This window comes from Pangasianodon hypophthalmus, chromosome 9, assembly GCF_027358585.1.
Source record: "Pangasianodon hypophthalmus isolate fPanHyp1 chromosome 9, fPanHyp1.pri, whole genome shotgun sequence".
NCBI classification, from domain to species: Eukaryota; Metazoa; Chordata; class Actinopteri; order Siluriformes; family Pangasiidae; genus Pangasianodon; species Pangasianodon hypophthalmus.
The window spans coordinates 18302685-18323298 of NC_069718.1; the positions used below are offsets into that span (position 1 = coordinate 18302685).

The window sequence follows — 20614 nt, forward strand, 5'->3', positions numbered from 1 at the left end:
ATTCACTCTTGATAGTGTGCTTCATGATCTTTTGAGGAGGGGCCACATCCTATATAATTACAGCAGCACTAGGAACTGGAGCAGCAGTGGTTTCCTGTTTCCATGCTTTTCATTAATGTATTTAATGGAATAATCGGCTCAGCTTCCACTGCCGCAACAGTGCATTCATCTCCTGCACTGCAACACTGAATTGAATTAATTTTCTTCCACGATTGAGGTGGCAAGCTCTGTGAGAGAATGAAGCGGAAGGATGTGTGTGTCTAAAGTGTGGAAGAAGTGACACACTGATTATAGAGACAAAAAAAACAGAGTTTGTGTATGGGAGTGACTATGAAAAAAGATGATACCTCTATGAGAGGAACAGAGTGTGAGGAAAAGATAGGAAATAAACATTTAAGGCTGCGTGAGGGAGAAGATGAGAGAGCAGGCGTGAGTAAGTGAGTAAGTGAGAGAGAGACGGAGAGAAGGGAAAAGGTAGGGGGGCTAGAAGCAATGAACTAAAGCCTGCTTCAAACTGTTTGAGCTCAAGCTGATGGAGATGAGAGGTGCAGTACACGGCGCAGATGCAGCAGAGCAGCACACAACCTCATAGCAGTCTCTGATGGACACTTCCAAACACCCATGCTTTGATTTCGATAGCTTCAAAGCTATCGAATACCAAACCCAGACCACTGCGGCTATGAAAAAATGCCGAGGATGGCTACTGAAGTGGTGTTTAATGAAAGTGCAGCATGTTTGGAAATGAATGGGCCAGCTCTTTCATTTTCTCTCTCACGCTCTCAGGGGTGACGGTTTCCTCAGAGAAGCTGTGGTGGTTTGCAGAGAGTCCTACTGTGTTTCCTCTTGGGGGTCATGTTGGACATGCTCAGCCTCTCAAAGGCTTTCTCTCTTGGATTTCATTTCATTTCTCCTTGAAAAAGCATGACTGGATATATACTATCTCGACTGCACTGACGGACTACTCAGCTTCCAGACATGGAAAATTTAATCACTGGTACAAGTCTGTGAGTACAAATCATATAGAACATGTTAAACCAATCATCACTTTTGCACAGTGTGGTTTTACTGCAACCATGATACCATACATTTCCTAGAATAGCAACATTCCTTTTTTAAATTACTAAGTTTACCAGAACAAAGATTATGTAAACTATGTAAATCTTTTTTTAATCAGTGTATATATATAACTGGTAATACTAAAAAGATATCATTAAATACAATAGCCCCATACCTAAAGTTAAGCACAATTTAACTTATTTCATGTTCTCCAGTCCTTTTGTCTTCCAGTCTTTTTAAACTGATGAATATTCTTAGATGAATCAAAAATATCCAAATCTCTTCACAGCCAAGCAAAGCTTTGTGAGGTGTTTCACAGTCAAGGTGACAGCATAGCTCTCAATGGAAAAACCGTCATGCCTTTAGGGGGCTCCAGACATGAAGCCCATGCTCCTCTGCCTTTTTGGCTGCTGGTGTGTCCATGTGAAGGATGTTCCACAGTGAGCTTTTAGGATCTCTGGCAATAACAGAGAGTTCGGATCGGAGGAAGTGCATCCGTAGTCACATAAGGATGGTAATGGAACAGCTGGAAGAAGTCCTCAATGAGCTGAAGGATGTGGCTAGAGAGCTTAGAGAGGTAAACACACACACACACACACACACACACACACACACCAAAATCCACAAGACTGCAAATGGCATTAGCAAGGGTTGAGCTTTGCATTACCATACCTGTGCATATAGACACTATTAACCACAATTGAAATGTCTGTTTTGACACCTCAATACAGATGACAAATTAAAGGAAAAAACAGCCTAAAGTGTCTTAGAGCCATCAGAACAGTTTCAGTTCACACTGGTGTAAATCCTAAACTTCTATGGAAATGTACTGATGGGATAAACAACATTCATCCAAAAGAATTGTTCCAAAAGAACACTCTTCCTTCAGTTGGTGTTTTGTTGATGGTAGTAGAGACACAGTCTAATAAGTCAGTCCAAAATCTCCTAGGCTTCCCTATAACTTTAATTGGGATGAGATCTGGTGATGCAGCCCTATAGATTGGGACACTATCATGCTGAAAGGGAACTTTTCCATCAGGATCGGATAAAAGTGTCAGTCAGTATAGCGCTGTTGTTCATTTCAGCATTACCTTATAAAAAAAAGCACAGTGTTTTCCTATATACATGTCTCTATATACACAGCTAGCTATCTCATTTTATTGGTACGTATATAACTCTATATTTACAGTATATACGGTCAGCCATAAATAAAACCACCATTGATATAAGAATGATTTGTCAAGTTTGCCCAATCATGCTATTGCTTACTTAACTTACTATTTTTTCGAGGGTTCATGTTTCTTCTAACATCTTTATGTCTCACCTCTGTAGCACAAGTGGTTCATTAACATTATCAGAGGCATGTATGAACCAAACCGTTGCCTCACCTTTTGAAAGAGTTGTTTTTAGTTGTATTTTGTTTCTCTTGAGCTTCTGCTTAACTTTTATTCAAGCATCATTGTGATATGGACCGAGAGCAAAACGTAAACTCCCTGATAGCACAGAATAGCATGCCACCTTACAAAACACTGAAGTAAACAGCAATATACAGCCTGATCTCTGATATACTGATACATACTTTAGTGGAGTCTTTATTATTTAGACTACATGCAGTTTCCAACATTGCCTCATACTTTCAAATTTAGAAATCAGTTCATATGAAACAACAACAACAACTCAAACCATATGAAAATATATAAAGGTTAAGGTTAGGATTAGGGGTAGCGTTAATGGTTGTACCATTTCTTACAAGTTAATCTGTATAAAATAAAACAAAACCTATCCACATTATTATACCCAATTCCTCATTAGTTTATATTTATACAAATTTCTCAGAAATCAGTTTGTGAATGTATATGCAGGGTCATTCCTTTAATTTCATCTCTTGAAGATTGCCTCAATCTCTGGGCTCTAGGTTGTCATTCAGCTCACATTGACTCCCCTGTGTGTGTGTGTGTGTGTGTGTGTGCTTGAGCTGCAGATGCAGAGCAGTTTGCACCCTTAGGTTCTTGTCATTTGTGTTATTTCTGCTTAAACTGGACTTGCTCAGGCCTTAAATCAATAACCTCACTTGCTTGCTGGACCAACTGCCAGGATTTTACACTTCATCACTTAGGCTTTTTTATAAGACATTTAAATTGTAGCACCAATTTAATGTTAAATCAATGGGATTAAGGCACTTAATATAGGAACAAGCTAAACCAATGACGTGAAAATTTGAATTAAAACACAATATATTTTAGCTTTAAATGTCATCAGAAAATTGACCTTAGGAAGGCAGTTAAGAAGTGTGTTATACTGCATTTTTGAACTCTTAAAGACAAATTAGCAATGAGTCTTTGATATCTGTATTTTGATTGCATGTATTTATGTGTGCCACCCTTGAGTTTGCCTTGTGCAAAAAAATAAAAAAACCCAACTTACTTAATTGAGAGTATATGAGTGAGCATGTGTGAAGAGAAGAGGAAAATATCCATAAGATATACACACATAAATTGAGACGGATTTTGAAAGTGTAACTTTCCTATTTTCTACAGGTAGTGGCTCAAATTGACAAGCTGACAGCATACATTGATTTGGACACTGAAGAGGAAGCAGAGGATGACAAACTGACCCTGGCTTGCAGTAGAAACAGCAGCGAGAGAGCACTGGGGAACCTTTTCAAGGTCGAGACTTATTCTGATAGCAATGGTCTAGCCCACTTATTACACGTCCCTCTCTGCGACTCCGCTAAAATAAAAGTACCTGCCCTGTACCGACGGAGCTGTGGAGACTTGCCTGCCCTAAATGGACCCACATGGCCAAATGCTTCTTGGGTCTTTGGCAGAAGGGAGGAAATGCATTCATGTGACAGTGTAGAGCATCATGCTCTATGCTGTGATGATGATGATTTCGATGAAGAAAGTGGTGGCAGGAGATCCTCTAGATTCTCTTCCAGTGACTCTGTGTTTTCATCCTCTCCTCTGCGGCCTTTAAGGTTAGGGGCTTTGACACCCAGATCAGACCGCAAATATCACCTGAGTCCGGGCTCGAAGAAAAAAGTTTTCCGTAGCTGCAGCACTCAAACAGTGTCCGATAAGAGCACACAAACTGCATTGCCCCACAGTCCTGCCAAGCAACGATCTGCATCTGAACATAAGCACTAAAAACTTTCTCTACATCCAACTGCTCGTAAGAAATGAACTGTGCCATGCATGCTTAATATTGATGTCACATAGCATATCATAAATAACTGCACATTGACTTGAGGACTTTATTTTGTATTTATAATGTAATAGTTTTTTTTTTGTTGAAAGCACAATATTTAAATTCCTAAACAATACAGATCTCCTGAAAATGAACATCATTCCTTGGCTTAATTAACATCACACATGAATAAACTAGTTAAACTTATTTGAATAGGGGTGAACTTCTAAAGGATAAAAAGAGAATAAATAGCACATGTTGTTATACTGTTATGAAGCTCAATCTGTACCCCAATTACACAACCTTAATAAAAAAAAAAAGAGAGACCAAACTGACAAAATATTTACTTTCAGAACATTCATTCATGCTCAGTAACGGCCGTATCCTGATCAGGGTCATGGTGGATCCAGTCTCTCTCGGGAAGGTGGGGACACAGGGTACCATGCGCACACACATTCACACTCTCAATCACACAGCAGCTAATTCCCATACCAGCCTGTTTTTAGGAGGTAGGAGGAAACCGGAAACACTCTACACAGACAGTAATGCAAGTAACCCAAGCTCAGGATCAAACGGAGAGCTGTGAGGTAGCAACACTACTTTCTGGGCCACTTTGCTAAAACAGCTACCAGGAAATCAATCAGTCGTATTGTTCTTGTCTATTACAAGCATACCTAGTTTGTTGCAAGCATAATGGTAAAAAAAAAATCCAGAAGTAGAAACAAAAGACAAAGTCAATTATTGTATAGTATGAATACAATTATTTTGAAACGTGTAAGTCAGTGTTCCATGAAAATGATACACCCTACAGTGTTTATATTTCTCACCACAGATTCAGAAAAAATGACCTGCAATAAAAAGTGTTTGCTCATCTTCCATGCAGTCAGATGCCTTGTTTTTCCTTCATGGTAGAACGTGCACAGAACACTTTATCATTTCTAATAAGGTCATAATTGGAAACACACAATTTCTTTTACACACAAAGTCTCTTATTCTCAAACCTACATAAGAAGTAGAAATCACATGTAGTGATTTAAATAAAAAACAAATTTTATTTGCTCTGAAAGCAAGTTTTAGAGACACTATTGGTCCCTCAAGCAAGGCTTTTAACCCTCAGTTGCTCAGCTGTTCCTGTTGTACACTTCCTCAGATATATACTTTGTCTTGGAATAAAACATCTGCCATATAAATGATGCAAATATATAATTTTATGAGAGAATATATACAAGTATGCTAACAAAATTGACAGGGATGCCTTCACCGCCAACAAGTCTAGTCTTTCTTGTTGCAAATTTGTATGCCTGAAATACCCTTGAATATACTTCAGGTTTACACTGAGGGGGATGTCAGGAAATGTGGCAACCTTTGATCAGTTATATTAATAATGGTGTATTGAACCTAAATCTTAAAAAAAAAAACAAAAAAAAAAACACTTGCCTGATTTGTAAAAGCAGAAATGTTGTGATAGTAACTCTATATTTTTTCTTCCTTTCTTTTGTCTTTTTTTCCCTTGGATCTCTGTAGTGTTCCAGACTGGCTATCAGATCATATAAAACTCCCCACAATTTTTGTTTAAACAATGATCTATATTATATATAGTATAAGGGAGTACATTGTATATTGTCATAATGTACCAAAACCCAACAAAAATCTGTATATTTACTTTAAACAGGAAGAAAGCTATTGAAGAAAAACAATTTCAAACATTTGACCTTGCTGTGACTTTGACCTTGTTTGGATCAATTCCAAAATCTAATCTGTTCATCTGCTGGTTACAATAATAATTCCATATAAATCCTACAAACATTCAACCACTGCATTCTAGAGATATAGCACTAACGCATATCTTGGATGCAGTGACTGAGGCACAGACTGACACTCTGACACAGAGAACTCGAAAACACAATGCCTCTATCACCTAGTGGCAGAGGCATAAAAACAGGACACACTATTTGCTTGCCTAACACTGCCTTACTAAATAACTCCTCTTAAGTTTATGCACATTCCAACTTCCACTTTGCCTGTCCACTAAAGAGACACCACAATCTGGCAGGCATCACAAATCAGTTCATCCAAACCTGCTGTACTCACACACACTATGTACACACACAATCAACAGTATGACTCAATTATGTGTGTTTTTTTATTATAACATCTTGTTCTGACAAAAGTGGCAAATAATAAATTATTATAATTAATTAAATAACTTTACATTAAATCCCTTAGAGATATTTTGGACTGTTAGGGGTTTTTAGATCCCTAAAAGCGTTTCATATTGAGCCCTCTCTGATAGTCAAACACTAAAGAATTCTACATAGAGCGTTCACCAGAGCAAGCATTCTGGGCTATTGCTTCAGGATGAGATATTCACTGTCTGCTACCTTTAGCAAGGGTGTCAGTATTGTTTCATCTTTTGCTTGTGGTTGAATTGGATGGCCCTGTTTTCAGGGTGAGAAATGTGTGGGCTGTTACCATTTCATGGCTAGTATGTCCAGGTTTCCCCAGGCTCTGTCATTCCTGCTCCATAGAGTGTAGTGTGTGCACTGTGGCAAGTGGCACTCATTGAAAAGCACATCCAACCAAGCAACCATCTGTTATTGTGGATAACAGCATGACAGCATAAACACAGGTCTGCCTGACAAATTATCCCAATGGTGAGGCAGATTTTGTGTGAGAACATAGCTTCCTATTCTCTCCAAACTGCTAGCGAGCTACCTTGCTATCATTCCACTACTTGCATATCAGAATTTTTGAAAATGAATATATGTGAAAGAGACACCAAGCTGGATTAACTGCCAAAAAAAACTGTCTGAAGAGGTGGATGCATTTCCAGCCTTCTACAACCAATGGAAATAACAGGTACCAGCATTTGGTCAGATATTACTGAAGTTTTTCCCCCATTTCTTCTCTGTAGTTTTCAGACATAACCAAGATACTATGAAGGATCCATCCTACCCTGCTGAAGGATGCTTTCACCTAAGAGTCAAAGGTCATCAGTTCTTTCAGATCTTAACCAGCCGTTCATACTACAAAACATTCACATTCACATTCTAAGCAAACTCATGCACTGGTAGACTTTTATGAAAGCACTACATTTGGTCTGTCTGCCCTGGAATTTCTCATTTCTCTTAGAGGTTCAGCAATATGGTATGGGATGATGGGCCTCTTATCATTCTCTAAGGCTTCGATTTTCTCGACAAAAATCACCTACCAGCCTGAGTGTAATTTACCTTCAAACCCTCCTAGGCCGAAACTGCAATATAATATAGTGAAGTGTGGCCAACTATGGTGACCCATACTTGGAATTTGTGCTCTGCATTTAACCCATCCAAGTGCACACACAGTAGTGAACATGAACACACACCGTGAACACACACCCGGAGCAGTGGGCAGCCTTTTTTGCTGCAGCGCCCGGGGAGCAGCTGGTCAGGTCAACCTTGCTCAAGGGTCTCACCTCAGTCGTGGTATTGAGGGTGGGAGAGAGCGCTGGTCATTCACTCCCCCCACCTACAATCCCTACCAGACCTGAGACTCGAACCCACGACCTTCAGGTTCATCTTTGGGTTACAAGCCCGAGACTCTAACCATTAGGCCACGACTGCCCCATATGTACATAATACATATATATATGTGTGTATAAAAATATATATTTATATATGCTTATGAATAGAGAAATATGAACTTGAAGTGATTATGTGAAAATCTTGTGTTTGTCGTACATCAGTAAGACAAGACTGATGAAATGATGAACACTTTAGGAACAATTTTTTTCAATGATATGATAATGATATTGTAATATTACATTCACATTAGTATATGAAATCTTCTCCCTTCTTTCATTAGCTAAGATTTGGGAGTTTTCTCAGGTGGCTACTGTTGGTGTGACAGTTCCTACCCTAATCCTGTTTGGTGAGAACAGGATTAGGATAGGGACAGACAAGTGCCTTATCCTCTGATGTCTGCTGAAAGCTTGCTTTCTCTTTTAACATATATCTTTCCATCTGGGTTTTTGTCAGGCCACTTTGGCAGAAGATTGCTTTCTAGAGTGGGAGGAGTTGACCTATAGCACATATAAGTGGGCAAGGGGTCATCCTGTTTGTGAGATTACAACTTTTCTTTGCAGTTTGTACTACCCCGTCCACATGGCCATTGCTTTGATGGTTTTGTGGGCTGGAAGTAATGTGGTTAAAGGCCAAATGTTTCTCTGGAATACTGCACTGGAAAATCATGGCCCGTTGTCATTGAGTACCTCAAGTGGGATTCCAAATCCGACAAACATTGCCTTTAACTTCAAAACTACTTTTGTGCATTTAGGTGAAGGTAAATGCAGTATCTCAATGAATCTAAAGTAATCTAAAGCAACCAGATAGTACTGTTTGCTGTGTTCACAAAGATCACAGAGTACATTTCTTTTCCAGGGCCTGTTGTGCAGTGGTGTTCACAACAATGGCTCCCTCTGCTGCATTAGTCTGAGTTCACAACACAGCTGTCATGAGGTTACTTTGAAATCAGAGACTGAAAAATAAACAACAAACAAATATGAATGACTTTTACATGGTTTTGGTGATGTAATCTTATTCCAGTTATTCCAAGTGACTCCTTGCTAATTTAAACCCAGCTGATGATTGTTCATCTTTACAAATTGTTTGAAATTTTAAATTAAATCTTCAATTAAACATGGTAATTAACATAATAACAATACAATGTGTTTTTTCCCCATACAATTTATCTAAATAGTAATTCAGGTGCTATGTAGGTGCATTTACAAATACTGTAAGTATTTCTGCAGTCATGCTATTTTTAAAAAAAATATTAAATAAGTGCTAATTCAAGTGCTTGGTGGAGAGACAGGTCTTTAATCTTTCTTTGAGGACAGCTAGTGACTCAGCTGACAGCCAGGGAAGTTAATTCCACCACCTGGGTGCAGGACAGAGAAAAGTCTTGATGCTTGTCTTCATTATACCTTGAGGGATGATGGGTCCAATGCTATGCTACAGCAGTAATAGGGGCTTGAAGGGAGCATGGCACAGAGTGGGTTGTGGTAAGTGCCTTCAGGTAGGTGGGGGCTGGTTTGGTTTTGTAAGTGAGCATCAGTGTTTTAAATCTGATGTGGGCAGCTACAGGAAGCCAGTGGAAGGAATGCAGTAATTGGGTGATGTTGGAAAGCTTGGGAAGCCTTGCAGCTGCATTCTGGATCAGCTGAAAAAGTTGGATGTCACACAGCGGCAGACCTGCCAGTAGTGAGGAGCAGTAGTGCAGTCTTGAGGTGATGAAGAAATGGACAAATCCTCCTGATGCTGTGAAAGAGAAACCTGTATGACCGAGTCAGGTTAAGAATGTGAGGTGAGAAGGATAGATATTTGTCCAGAAGTAATTCAGATTTTCAAATTCAAAATTTAAAATTTTAATGATCACATACACAACTATACACTAAAATGCTTTTCTTGACTGTCCGTGACATAAAAATAGAATGCACATGAACCAGAATTTATTTCTATACAGGTAGGAAAGGAAAACTATAAAACTATAAAAAATATGATGTAAGTGATACATAGACCGGTGGCAGAAACAGTACAACTGTATTTTGAATAAGGTGCAGATATGTGTAGTTGTTTATGCAATATACGCTGTGCATAATCAGGCTGAGGTAGTGGGTGTTGTGTAAATGAGTCCAGCTACCCCATGGTTGTGTGCATTGCCAGATGGTGTAATCTCTAGAGTCAAGACATGCTGAGATCCATGCAGAAATATTATTTTCTGAGGGAGGAAATGCTGAATTGGGTATCTTCATCACAGCAGTGGTATGAAAACCCACGTGAGGATATAACCTGACTGAGAGAGAGAGTGTAGAGGGAGAACAGAAGAGGACATCTATACCCTGAGCACTGAGCCTTGTGGGACACCAGTGGAGAGTCTGCATGGAGCAGATGTGGATCCTCTCCATGAATCCTCTCCTCACCTGACATTACCCTCTCTCCAAGTATATGAAGAAAACAACAGCCATGCTGTGCCACTAATTCCAAGACTCATGATGATGGGCAGGAGAGTCATGCGAGAAAGATAGTGTTGAAGGCTGCTGAAAGGTCAAGGTTAAGGGTTCTACATTTGACTCTTTTTTTTCCTAAGAGTGTACAGAACAGCTTGGATGTTCATAAGCAGTTTCTCTGAATGCATTTTGATTAAATTATACTGCATTATAATGGAATAGCAAATCGAATAAACCATAACAATCTTTATTGTCTTTTATTACTTGTGGTGGTCTGGGAAAACCTTTCACATAGTGAAAATTTGTCATTTTATACCATATCAAACTATGTCTTTTTCTGAACTGAAATGTTTCTCTTCTGCAAGTTATAGCATAAAGTATATGCTACAGTGCCTGTGCATTGCAGATAATTTAACAGCTGGTATTTATTTACAAACTGAATCTATACTTAGACTTATGTCCTTTTCACTTTGGCAGAAACATGATCAAAGCTGTCATGATAGCACCAAAGGGGGGCGCTGTACTACACTACCCATCAGCCCCAGCATGTCACATGTCTCAAGCACTTTCACCTGCTGTCTCCTGTTACCAACAATTTCTCAACACTTTGCCTAGATTTGAAGTCTTTCTTTCTGAAATTTCCCATACTGTAAACTCTCTTAAACTCATTAATAATAAGAAGAATAGCAAATATCTTAAGACCTATGATCTTATTTTTTCCTGCTGATTGAGGTTTCCTTTGTTTGACTGTTCGTATATGTTTCCTTCTCTTTTCTTTATGCTCTTTGTATCTCAAATGTAGTGCTGTTTTCTTTGCAAATAAAAAAGTGTCTCGTGTTACCGTGATTAACACCACTAAATATAGGCCTAGTTTGTCAGTGTCTAGTTGTCAAGCGTGTGTTGTAATGCTTGTGTTGTTGTGTGTATCACCGTATCGCCCCTAGTCTGTATGTTCTTGCCTTGTATCCACAGTTTATGTGTATTATCCTTGTTTTCACATCTTTGTTGTTTTGTTAACACTTTCCTTAATAAATAATCTGCACTTGCATCCGCCTTCACCTCCATAACATGACAAAAGCATAATGTTCACTGTGAAAAGCATACTTAGTTAGTAAGTTAGAAATTAAAACATTTTCTTTAGGCAGACTGTCTTCACAGTTTAGCCACTTTCACTGTTTAACGACTTTCACACATAAATATTTGTTTTGCGATACTAACGGAAATGCTGTAATGACTGCCATGCAATTTATTTTACCAAATACAAATTACAAAATGTAAGGTGGGATTGTTTAAAGATATACAGTAAAGTTAAATTAAAACTTTAAAGTTAAAAGTGGAGTTTCTGTTTTTGTACATTTTGTCCCGTTAGCCATGATTCTCTCTCTATGGTTGACATGGACTTGTTTGAGTCTCACCAGCACACTGGTGTTTGTTATGCCCAAGAAAAGGATTACGTATCAGTAGCTCTTCTAGAGCTTTAAACTGTAACTCATGCAGGATAGTTGTGAACAGTATTTGCCAAATGTCACATAACCAAAGGCACTGGATTGTAACATTAATTTGTTCCAATAAGGCTCAATGGGCCAGCATTGGGGAGAGTGTATTCTGCACATTCCTGAAATAACTGTTGGCTAACCTCAAAAGGCTTTCCCTGTTGTTAGAAAGAAAAAAACAACTGACCTGAAAAGAGACCAAACACAAAGCAGCAGCATTTCACAGGGTCTCAAGTGAAAAGACCTCAGAAATCAGAAATCACCTCAGGGTAAAATACACTCTGCTAACCTAAAACTGCTGGTGTAAACAGACATAGGTGAAGGGTAAATGCACATGCTAATTTTATGTAAATACGTGACTTTAATTTATGATTTCAGTGTAACCTGATTACCTGACTCACTGTCCACTTTATTAGGAACACCTGTACAACTGCACATTCATGCAGTTATCAAATCAGCCAATCATGTGGCAGCAGCGCAATGCATAAAATCATGCAGATACAGGTCAAGAGCTTCAGTTAATGTTCACATCAGAATGGGGAAAAAGTGGGATCTCTGTGACTTTGATCGTGGCATGGTTGTTGGTTAACAGATGGGCTGGTTTGAGTATTTCAGAAACTGCTGGTCTACTGGACATTTCACACACAACAGTCTCTATAGGTTACACAGAATGTAGTGAGTGACAGTTCTGTAGGTGGAAACGCCTTGTTGATAAGAGACGTCAGAGGAAAATGGCCAGACTGATTCGAGCTGCCAGGAAGAATATAGTAACTCAAATAATCACGCTTTACAACCATGGTGAGCAGAAAAGCAACTCAGCATGCACAAAACATCGAACCTTGAGGTGGATGGGCTACAACACCAGAAGACTTCCACTCCTGTCAGCCAAGAAGAGGAATCTGAGGCTATCATGGGCACAGACTCACCCAAAGTGGACAGTTGAAGATTAGAAAAAAAATGACCTGGTCTTTTTCCAGTCTTCAGCTGTCCAGTTTCGGTGAGTGAGGTCACATATTAATACGTACCCAGCTTTAAATAACTAACTAACTAACTAACTAAATAAATAAATAAATGTGTGTGTGTATACATATATATATATATATATATATATATATATATATATATATATATATATATATATATATATACATACACACACACACACACACACATATATATATATATATATATATATATATATATATATATATATATGTGTGTATATATATATATATATATATATATATATATATATATATATATATTATATATTTTATATATATATATATATATATATATATATATATATATATATATATATATATATAAAATACAAAGCTTTTCACTTAAATGTGCAAACCTAGTCTCAGAGACTTTTATCTTTAAGCATATACTGTCTCAGAAGCTTTTATTTCTCTTTAAGCATGAATAAAATGCACTTGCTAAATATGTTTCCATGTCCAGACACACTTTTATTTAAAATTACCATACACAGGACCCTCTTCATTTCTTGGAGGTTTTAAGGTGGAGCTAGCTGCCTCCACCTTGTTTACACCTCTTGTTTGGTTGATCATGTAACCCTGGAAACTAAGGTGTTTTGCAAAAAAGTGCCTGCCCTTATTCAGCATTAGCCCTGTAGATTTTATACTGCGATACCCTTTTGAACATGAAAATCATGTTCTGCAGTAGTTTTGCCACGCACATGGATGTTGTCCAGGAATACCATTATCCCCTTTAGACCATGCAGCGTCTCTGTCATCATTCAGTGAAAGAGTTCTGGAGTGCTAGTTATGGTGAATGGTAGACTTCTGAAACAGTATCCGGCCAATAAAGGTGGTGAGCTTACTCTCAGGGTGGATAGGGTATCTGCCAGAAACCGTGTGCAGCCTCCAGTGAAGAGAATACAGTGGCACAGCTTAGGAATTATCTTCTCCAGGGTAGGTAGGATGAATCTCTCTCTCTCTCTCTCTCTCATTCCTCATTCGACACATTCACACCTAGAGGCAATTTAGAGGAGCCAGTTCACCTTCTGGCATGTTTCTGGGAGATGGGAGGAAACCAGAGAATCCAAAGGAACACAAACAATACCAGGGACCCTGGAGCTGCGAGGCGTTGGACCACCCTGTTGCTAGATGTCCTTTTTTATTTATAAAGGGAAATCTGGGGGAAAAGGAGTCAAACATAACACTGTCACCCAAGCTCAGAATCAATTGCACACCCTTTGGGTTATAAGGCTGCAACTCTTCCACTGTGCCAACTATTTTGTGCTAAATATACCCTGATTACAGTATTACTGTATGTCCATACATAATACATTTCGACAAATGAGAAAAATAAGTCGTGATCTCGAGAAAAAACGGGGGCGGGGGGGAACAAGGCACAGCTTTTCTGGACTTCCGTATTAAGAAAGTCAGGAGGGCGGAGACTAGCAGAAACTGAGGCTGGACATACTCTTTAAATCCGGTCACTGTGAGCTGCTGGCGACCCAGTACCTCGCCCTACACGTTTAACGTGTGCTACATGTGAAGGTCATAAACAGACTCGAGTTTATATGTTTACTTGTTTTCAGTCGTAGGAAATGATCCAACAGTTTCTGCGCCCGTTGCTGTGGGTCCGTCCGCTTCGCTGCATGCTGGATGAAAGGCTCGACGTGCGCGTGCGCGGTTTACTGCCCGGGGTTCGAGTCACGCTGCACGCGCTGCTTCACGCAGAGGATGGAGATTTTTGGGAAGGTTTTGGTCACTATATTAGCGATGATTTAGGAACTGTCACAGGTGCATATAAACCATTTTCATGAGTCTGGTTCATAAGTTATTACACCTTGTGTGCAGGTAAGCACTAACACACAATCTGCTGTGTTTCAGTATGTAAAGATGCCAGTCTTGGTGGATCATATGACGGAGTTAAACCCATGGGTCTGCTGTGGAGTATGAAACCCATTCCTGGAAGTAGGACAGGCCTCAGGTTAAAAACATCCCAGACAGTAAAATGACACTCAAAGTCGAATGTACATAAGTGACACAACATTGATTTTTGACATTGTTTAAACATTGAGAGTAGCCTGAGAGTAGAAAGTCTGATATTCATTCAAAGGCTACCATGGAAAACAATCTAAATGCAGCATTACTGATTCTTTAGTTCTTTAGTTAGCTGATTTAACATTGAGCAATCCATCTTGCTCACAGCAGCCTATTTTAGGCCTACTATAGGGTGGCAGAATTTAAGGAATATGATTGACTGACTTCATTTGGCAGACACCCTTATCCAAGGTGACTTACATTTATCTCATTTATACAACTGAACAGTTGAGAGGTAGGGGCTTTGCTCAAGGGTCCAGCAGTGGGAGCTTGGCAGTGATGGGATTTGAACTCAGAACCTACTGAGCAGTAGTTTATCAGCTTAACCAATGAGCTACAATAACACAGACTGAGCGCTGGTAAGGTTAATGAAAACAATGCAGTGCAACTTGCAAGGTCTATAAAATAGAAAATACAAAATGCATATTTCTCCTCAAACATTTCTTTATTGAGAATTGACTAAAGGAAAATGAAATTGCAAACATTCCTATTTTTTTGGAATTTATTCTTTGGAATTCAACTTTTTTGAAACTTCAGTATAATATGCATAGGTTAATTTGGACTCACATTTAGCTTTATTTGATTAAAAAAGCACTGCTGGAACATCCACAAATCCTTGGGATGAAAAGTCCCAGGGAGCAAATCCACAGATCTACTGGGTTTTTATCTAAGAAAAAAAAGCATGTGAACGTGTTCAGGACTGAGTCTTGTGTGCACCTTTTAACTGTAAGACCAGCAATACTGTCAACAATACCTGTTGTGAAGGAACCAGCAATACTGTCATCTTTATTTGGAAAATGCTCCCATACAGTACTCCATATTGTCTGGTTCATGTATCACGGTTTCTTTGTGTTTCATGTAAATTATTGTGACATTCCATGCTCAGTAATTACATTGCAATAATGCATTGTGGAGCATTTAAAATTGTAATAAATCTAGCTAAGAACTTAAATTAGCCTAATCAAAGACTGCATGTTGCTAAATTTTATAATGTAGTTCACTAACTTCTCAAAGACAGTTAATCGACCACTCATTAATTAACAGCCCTAGTACTACCACCACCCTCCATCCCACAAAAAACACAACAATTATCTTCAAGTTCAAACAAGTTTTATGGGACCTTTTTAAAAACAAATACAAAACACTTAGTTATACATGTACAAGCTTAATTGGATAAAACAGAATATAACAAAATATAAAGGTCGCGATGATAACAATCAATTTTTTTTGACAACAGTAAACCTGTCAAATGCCTGAATTAATCTGATTGGCTGATATTCAACATTTTTCCAATTACCAAGTCATCCTTAAACTTCCACTCACATTTTATAGCAATGAACAGCTGTGCAAATGACTATTCTATGTATGTATTTATACTTTTGAAAGATTGAGGAAGAAGGATGTCCAGGCACAGTCTGATGTGCACATATCTGTGTACAAAGACCACTTAACACACGGCTTCCAGGAGAAAGCTCCTATAGCATCAGTTGTGGCACAGCGGTGGTACATGGCCCCTGGAGTTCAGAGAGTTGATGTTACGGACAAAGGATTAAAGGGGACTCTTTTTATCCCACCAGGTACAACCCTTATGTAATAGGAGATGAGATGAACTTGCCATATTTGAATACCTGGTCATATCAACAAGATTTCGTATTTGATTATGAAATTATAGGAAAAAACAGTATGAGAGTGTGTGCTGCAGAACATATATTCCTCTCTAGGTCCTGGTCCTTTTCCTGCTGTGCTGGACCTCTGGGGTGGAGGAGGGGGTCTAGTCGAGTATCGCTCTGCTCTACTAGCATCCAGAGGCTACGTCTCATTATCTTTAGAGTATAGTGCTGAAACGGATGCTGGTGGAAAGCCGCGGCATGTGGAGATTGACTATTTTGAGGTATTGGTCTCTTATATTACAATATATGGGTAGTATAATTGTGCATTTATATAAATTAAAACAAGGCTAAGAAAATATTTAAGAGAAGTCACACTTGAATGCAGTGTTACAACATTGCATCCCTTGTAATCTCTTAGGCAGCCATCACTGTGCTGAGGCAGCATCCACAGGTGTCCCCTGAAAGACTCGCCATTGTGGGTTTGTCATATGGTGCTTTTTTGACCATGTACATGGCGGCGTATTCTTCAGTGATAAAGGTAGGCCAAAATCTTTAATGTTTGTCTTTATTACAACAGTACCCTTGATTTAAAAAGCATTTGGCTTATTAAGAGAATCATTTGAATGTGCTTGTTTCGACCTTGTATGAAGCTTGTATATATTACTGTAGATATGTTTGTGTCTTTCCATTAATCTGAGATGATATTGGTGTTTTTTTTTTATTGCAGCTGTTTTGTGACTTACTCACTATTACTTACTCTTTTTCAGCCCAGGTGTATAGTGTGTATTAGTGGAAGCCATGCTATACCTGTCAGTGGATCACTGGTTGATATCTCAGGACTGGTCAAAAGGTGAGTGATAGATTACATTTAATGATAGATTTGTGATAGATTACATTCCATGTAAGCTTAATGTTTCATATTTTTTAAGCTTATGAAAAGAGGTGCTGTTTCATTATGTGCACTTACCATATGGTTGCAATGTACCTTACTGGCTTCTATGAGCATTTAATGAGTATATGAGTATAAGTTGATGGTTTTTTTCGCTCAGTGTGTTAATTCCACATTCTATATTCCAAAAGACTTGCATAGTTTTGGAAGTAAGGCTAAATTATGTAACTTTTATCATATGGGCATCTGCTTGTTTTCAGCATTTTTATTGCCTCTTGATTATAATGATGAATGTGAATTCTTCCCTGAATTACAGACATCCAAACACATGCCTATACATACGGTTGAGGCCAAAAGTTTATGTAAACCTAGGCTGAAGATATTTAAACTCAATTCTAACTCCTCACATTTCGTGTTACCATACATTTCCTGTGTTAAGTCAATTAGTTTATCTACTTTATTTCCATAAGAGGTCATTTCAAAATAATAGCTAAGAGACAGATGTGAACTTTTATTCACAGTTGGGATGGTGTTCTTAGGATTCATCATTCACTGATCATTATGGCCAAACAGTTCAATATTTGTTTCATCTGACCAGAGAATATGCCTCCAAAAGGCTATTCTTCCTTGTCATCACCTGCAAACTTCAGTCTGGCTTTTTTATGCCAGTCTGGGAGAAGGGGCTTGTTCCATGCACAGCAGCCTTTCAGGCCATGGCGATGTAGGACTCTCTTAATGGTAAATGTATACACTTATACGTTAGGAAGGAAGATGTATACACTGTATACGTTATGCCTTCAACTCCTTCACCAGTTCCTTTGTTGTTGTCTTGGGGTTCAGTTTAACCTTTGTTCATCCCTGGGAGATACTTTGTGCCTCTTTCCTGAACGATGCAGTATCTTTATGGTCCCAAGATTTTTATAATTGTACACAGTTGTGTGTACAGATGGTTGTGGCATGTTCTGTTGTTTGGAAATTGCTCCTAAGGAGTTTTGGAGGTCCACAATTTTTTTTTTGAGGTCTTGGCTAAGTTGCTTGGATTTTCCCATGGCATCAAGGGCAAAAAGGCCCTGGCTCTAAATCAGCTACAGATGCACTCCTAATTATGACAGTTGGCCAATCAGAAGCTTCTAAAAGTCATTACATACATTTCTGGAATCTTCCAGACTGTTTAGATAGACAGTCAACTTGGTGTGTGCAAACGTTTGACCCACTGGAATTCTGATATAGTGAATTAAAGCTGAAATAAATCTGTCGCTAATAAATTCTTTTAAAATTACCTCTGATGTAAACAAAATCGAGCTTTAACTAAGTTGCCAAAAGAAATGTATGGTAACATGAAATGTGTGAACTGAGATCGAATATCTTTAGCCTAGGTGAATAACCATTTTTGGCCTCAATTGTAAGTCTATGTGCTTTTTAATGCTGCAAACTATTTGCTTCTACAGCCTGGGCTATTTTCTTTGTTTGTATTTTTTCCTGCTTATAGACAGTTTCAGGTAAAACAAATCTGTCATATTCTTAAGATTGACCAAGAAACCCCACTATGATAAGGAACAGAGACAAATTTGGCGAGCTCCTCTGCTACCAATACCAGATGACCCTTTGAACAAAGTTGAAGTAAGGGTTCATGAAATAGTATATTTCTAATGTTTTGAATTTTTGCTGATTGAGTAACTGTGTTTGTTTTGACCAGGTAGATCGTATCAAATGTCCCATTTTACTGATTGTTGGGGAAGATGATCAAAATTGCCCAGCATCAGAGTCAGCAGATGATGTAAGTAGAGGCACTGGTGTAGTTTCCTGATCAATATTTTGTTCATAAAGATAAACCATTTTTTAAACCATTTTAAATCTAAGTAGGATTGCCAGTCCCAAATTTGTCCCACACCACTGTACAATTTTAACATTTTGCATTTTTTCTCATTTAGGCTGTTTCCTTTTCAAAAAGTTTCCTTTTGTCTTTTAAAGTAAAGAAATAACAGCAGAGTTGTGGGGTTCTGGATCACACCTTTAACACAGAGATTATAGATGTAATTTAGGATTAGTGTCCATCCCATCCCTTTCCCCTTCCTCCATTTCCCCTTCCAGATGAAGCAGATGATGGAGCGAGCTGGTAATAGTCACCTGTTGACCGTTTTAACCTACCCTGGAGCCGGCCACCTCATCGAGCCTCCTTACACTCCACATTGCCAAGCCAGCAACTTCATGTTGGCAGAGACAAGGACTAAAGGTTATGTACTGACTGAAGTTTAATGTTTAATGAAAAAAGACTGTGCTTCTGAACTGAAATTTTGCTGCTCAGTTTAGACCAGTGCGAATAAGAGAACTTTTTGAACAATCTTTATGACTACGTTCTGGAGTTCAACATTTTTGCAGGGTTTAATTTTACCTCATCATCCTTGTTAATTAAATGTATGTGCACAACAGATTCTCTTCTCAGAGGCTCTTTAGTTGGTTTACTAATACTGAGCTGATCGCTGCACATGAATGTTAAGTAATAATTGAAACATTGTTAGCAAGAGTAGAGCAGATTGCATTTTGATGGATCTCATGGTTTTTGTTGCAGTGATGGTGCTGTGGGGTGGACAGACGGAGGCTCACAGTCAAGCTCAGGAAGATTCCTGGCACAAAATCCTGGCCTTTTTGGAGCAGCACCTCTACAGCAACACAAGTGATTAAAACCAATGTGAAAACATTTATTTCCAGAATGTGGCTCACTGGTGAAAAGGGAGCTCAAGAGTCTTCTCCAGATTTCTTATCATTTCATATTATGTTGTGCCTTATATCAGCTATTGAAGAACAATAATCAGATCATAAATCTGTGGTTAAAATTTCATTTAAAAATGGAAGGTAATGTATGTAACTTATGACTAAGCGGAGGACCACCAGGTCTGTATCCTTCCCTAAGACTAGTGACCTAGTGACCACTACTACCTTATGACCGTGACGCCATGCTGGTACCCTATAAATGGTGCCTGTGACATCAAGTTCGTCCCGTGGCTGTTCTTATCAACGCAAGTCACCAACATGTATCAGCAGTCCTCCAGTCATACATCCACGGTTACATACTTAACATTCCATTGCACTTCCAGACTTGCGTTCCAGACTGCCAAAGTCATCAAAAGGGTTCATAAAATGTCCTGACAATGACAGACTGAATTAGTCAAAGTTCTGATACTGTTCTCCACCAAGGAATTGCTATTTATCAGCTTGACTAAAATTTCAGGAAGATAAAACGTATCTAAAAGTGCAATCTTTATAAATGTTATATAATAAAAGATTTGTATGCATGTTTATGTGTACACATTAGTCCA

The 20614-nt window shown here is 38.6% G+C and overlaps 2 protein-coding genes across 2 annotated transcripts; both read left to right on the forward strand.

The window, feature by feature from the left end:
- Positions 1–101: 101 nt before the first annotated feature.
- On the forward strand, positions 102–5117 carry LOC113529594 (inhibitory synaptic factor 1). The gene is made up of 3 exons (XM_026918879.3): positions 102–1004; positions 1346–1633; positions 3594–5117. The coding sequence occupies exons 2-3, from the start codon at positions 1487–1489 to the stop codon at positions 4200–4202; spliced, it is 756 nt and encodes a 251-aa protein (XP_026774680.3). The 5' UTR covers positions 102–1004; positions 1346–1486; the 3' UTR covers positions 4203–5117.
- Positions 5118–14139: 9022 nt separating this feature from the next.
- LOC113529627 (peroxisomal succinyl-coenzyme A thioesterase) lies at positions 14140–20590 on the forward strand. The gene is made up of 10 exons (XM_026918934.3): positions 14140–14495; positions 14586–14685; positions 16185–16375; positions 16520–16689; positions 16827–16946; positions 17176–17258; positions 18824–18917; positions 18994–19074; positions 19389–19530; positions 19867–20590. Exons 1-10 carry the CDS (start codon positions 14300–14302, stop codon positions 19977–19979), a joined length of 1290 nt encoding a protein of 429 aa, XP_026774735.3. The 5' UTR covers positions 14140–14299; the 3' UTR covers positions 19980–20590.
- The last annotated feature ends 24 nt before the right edge of the window (positions 20591–20614 follow it).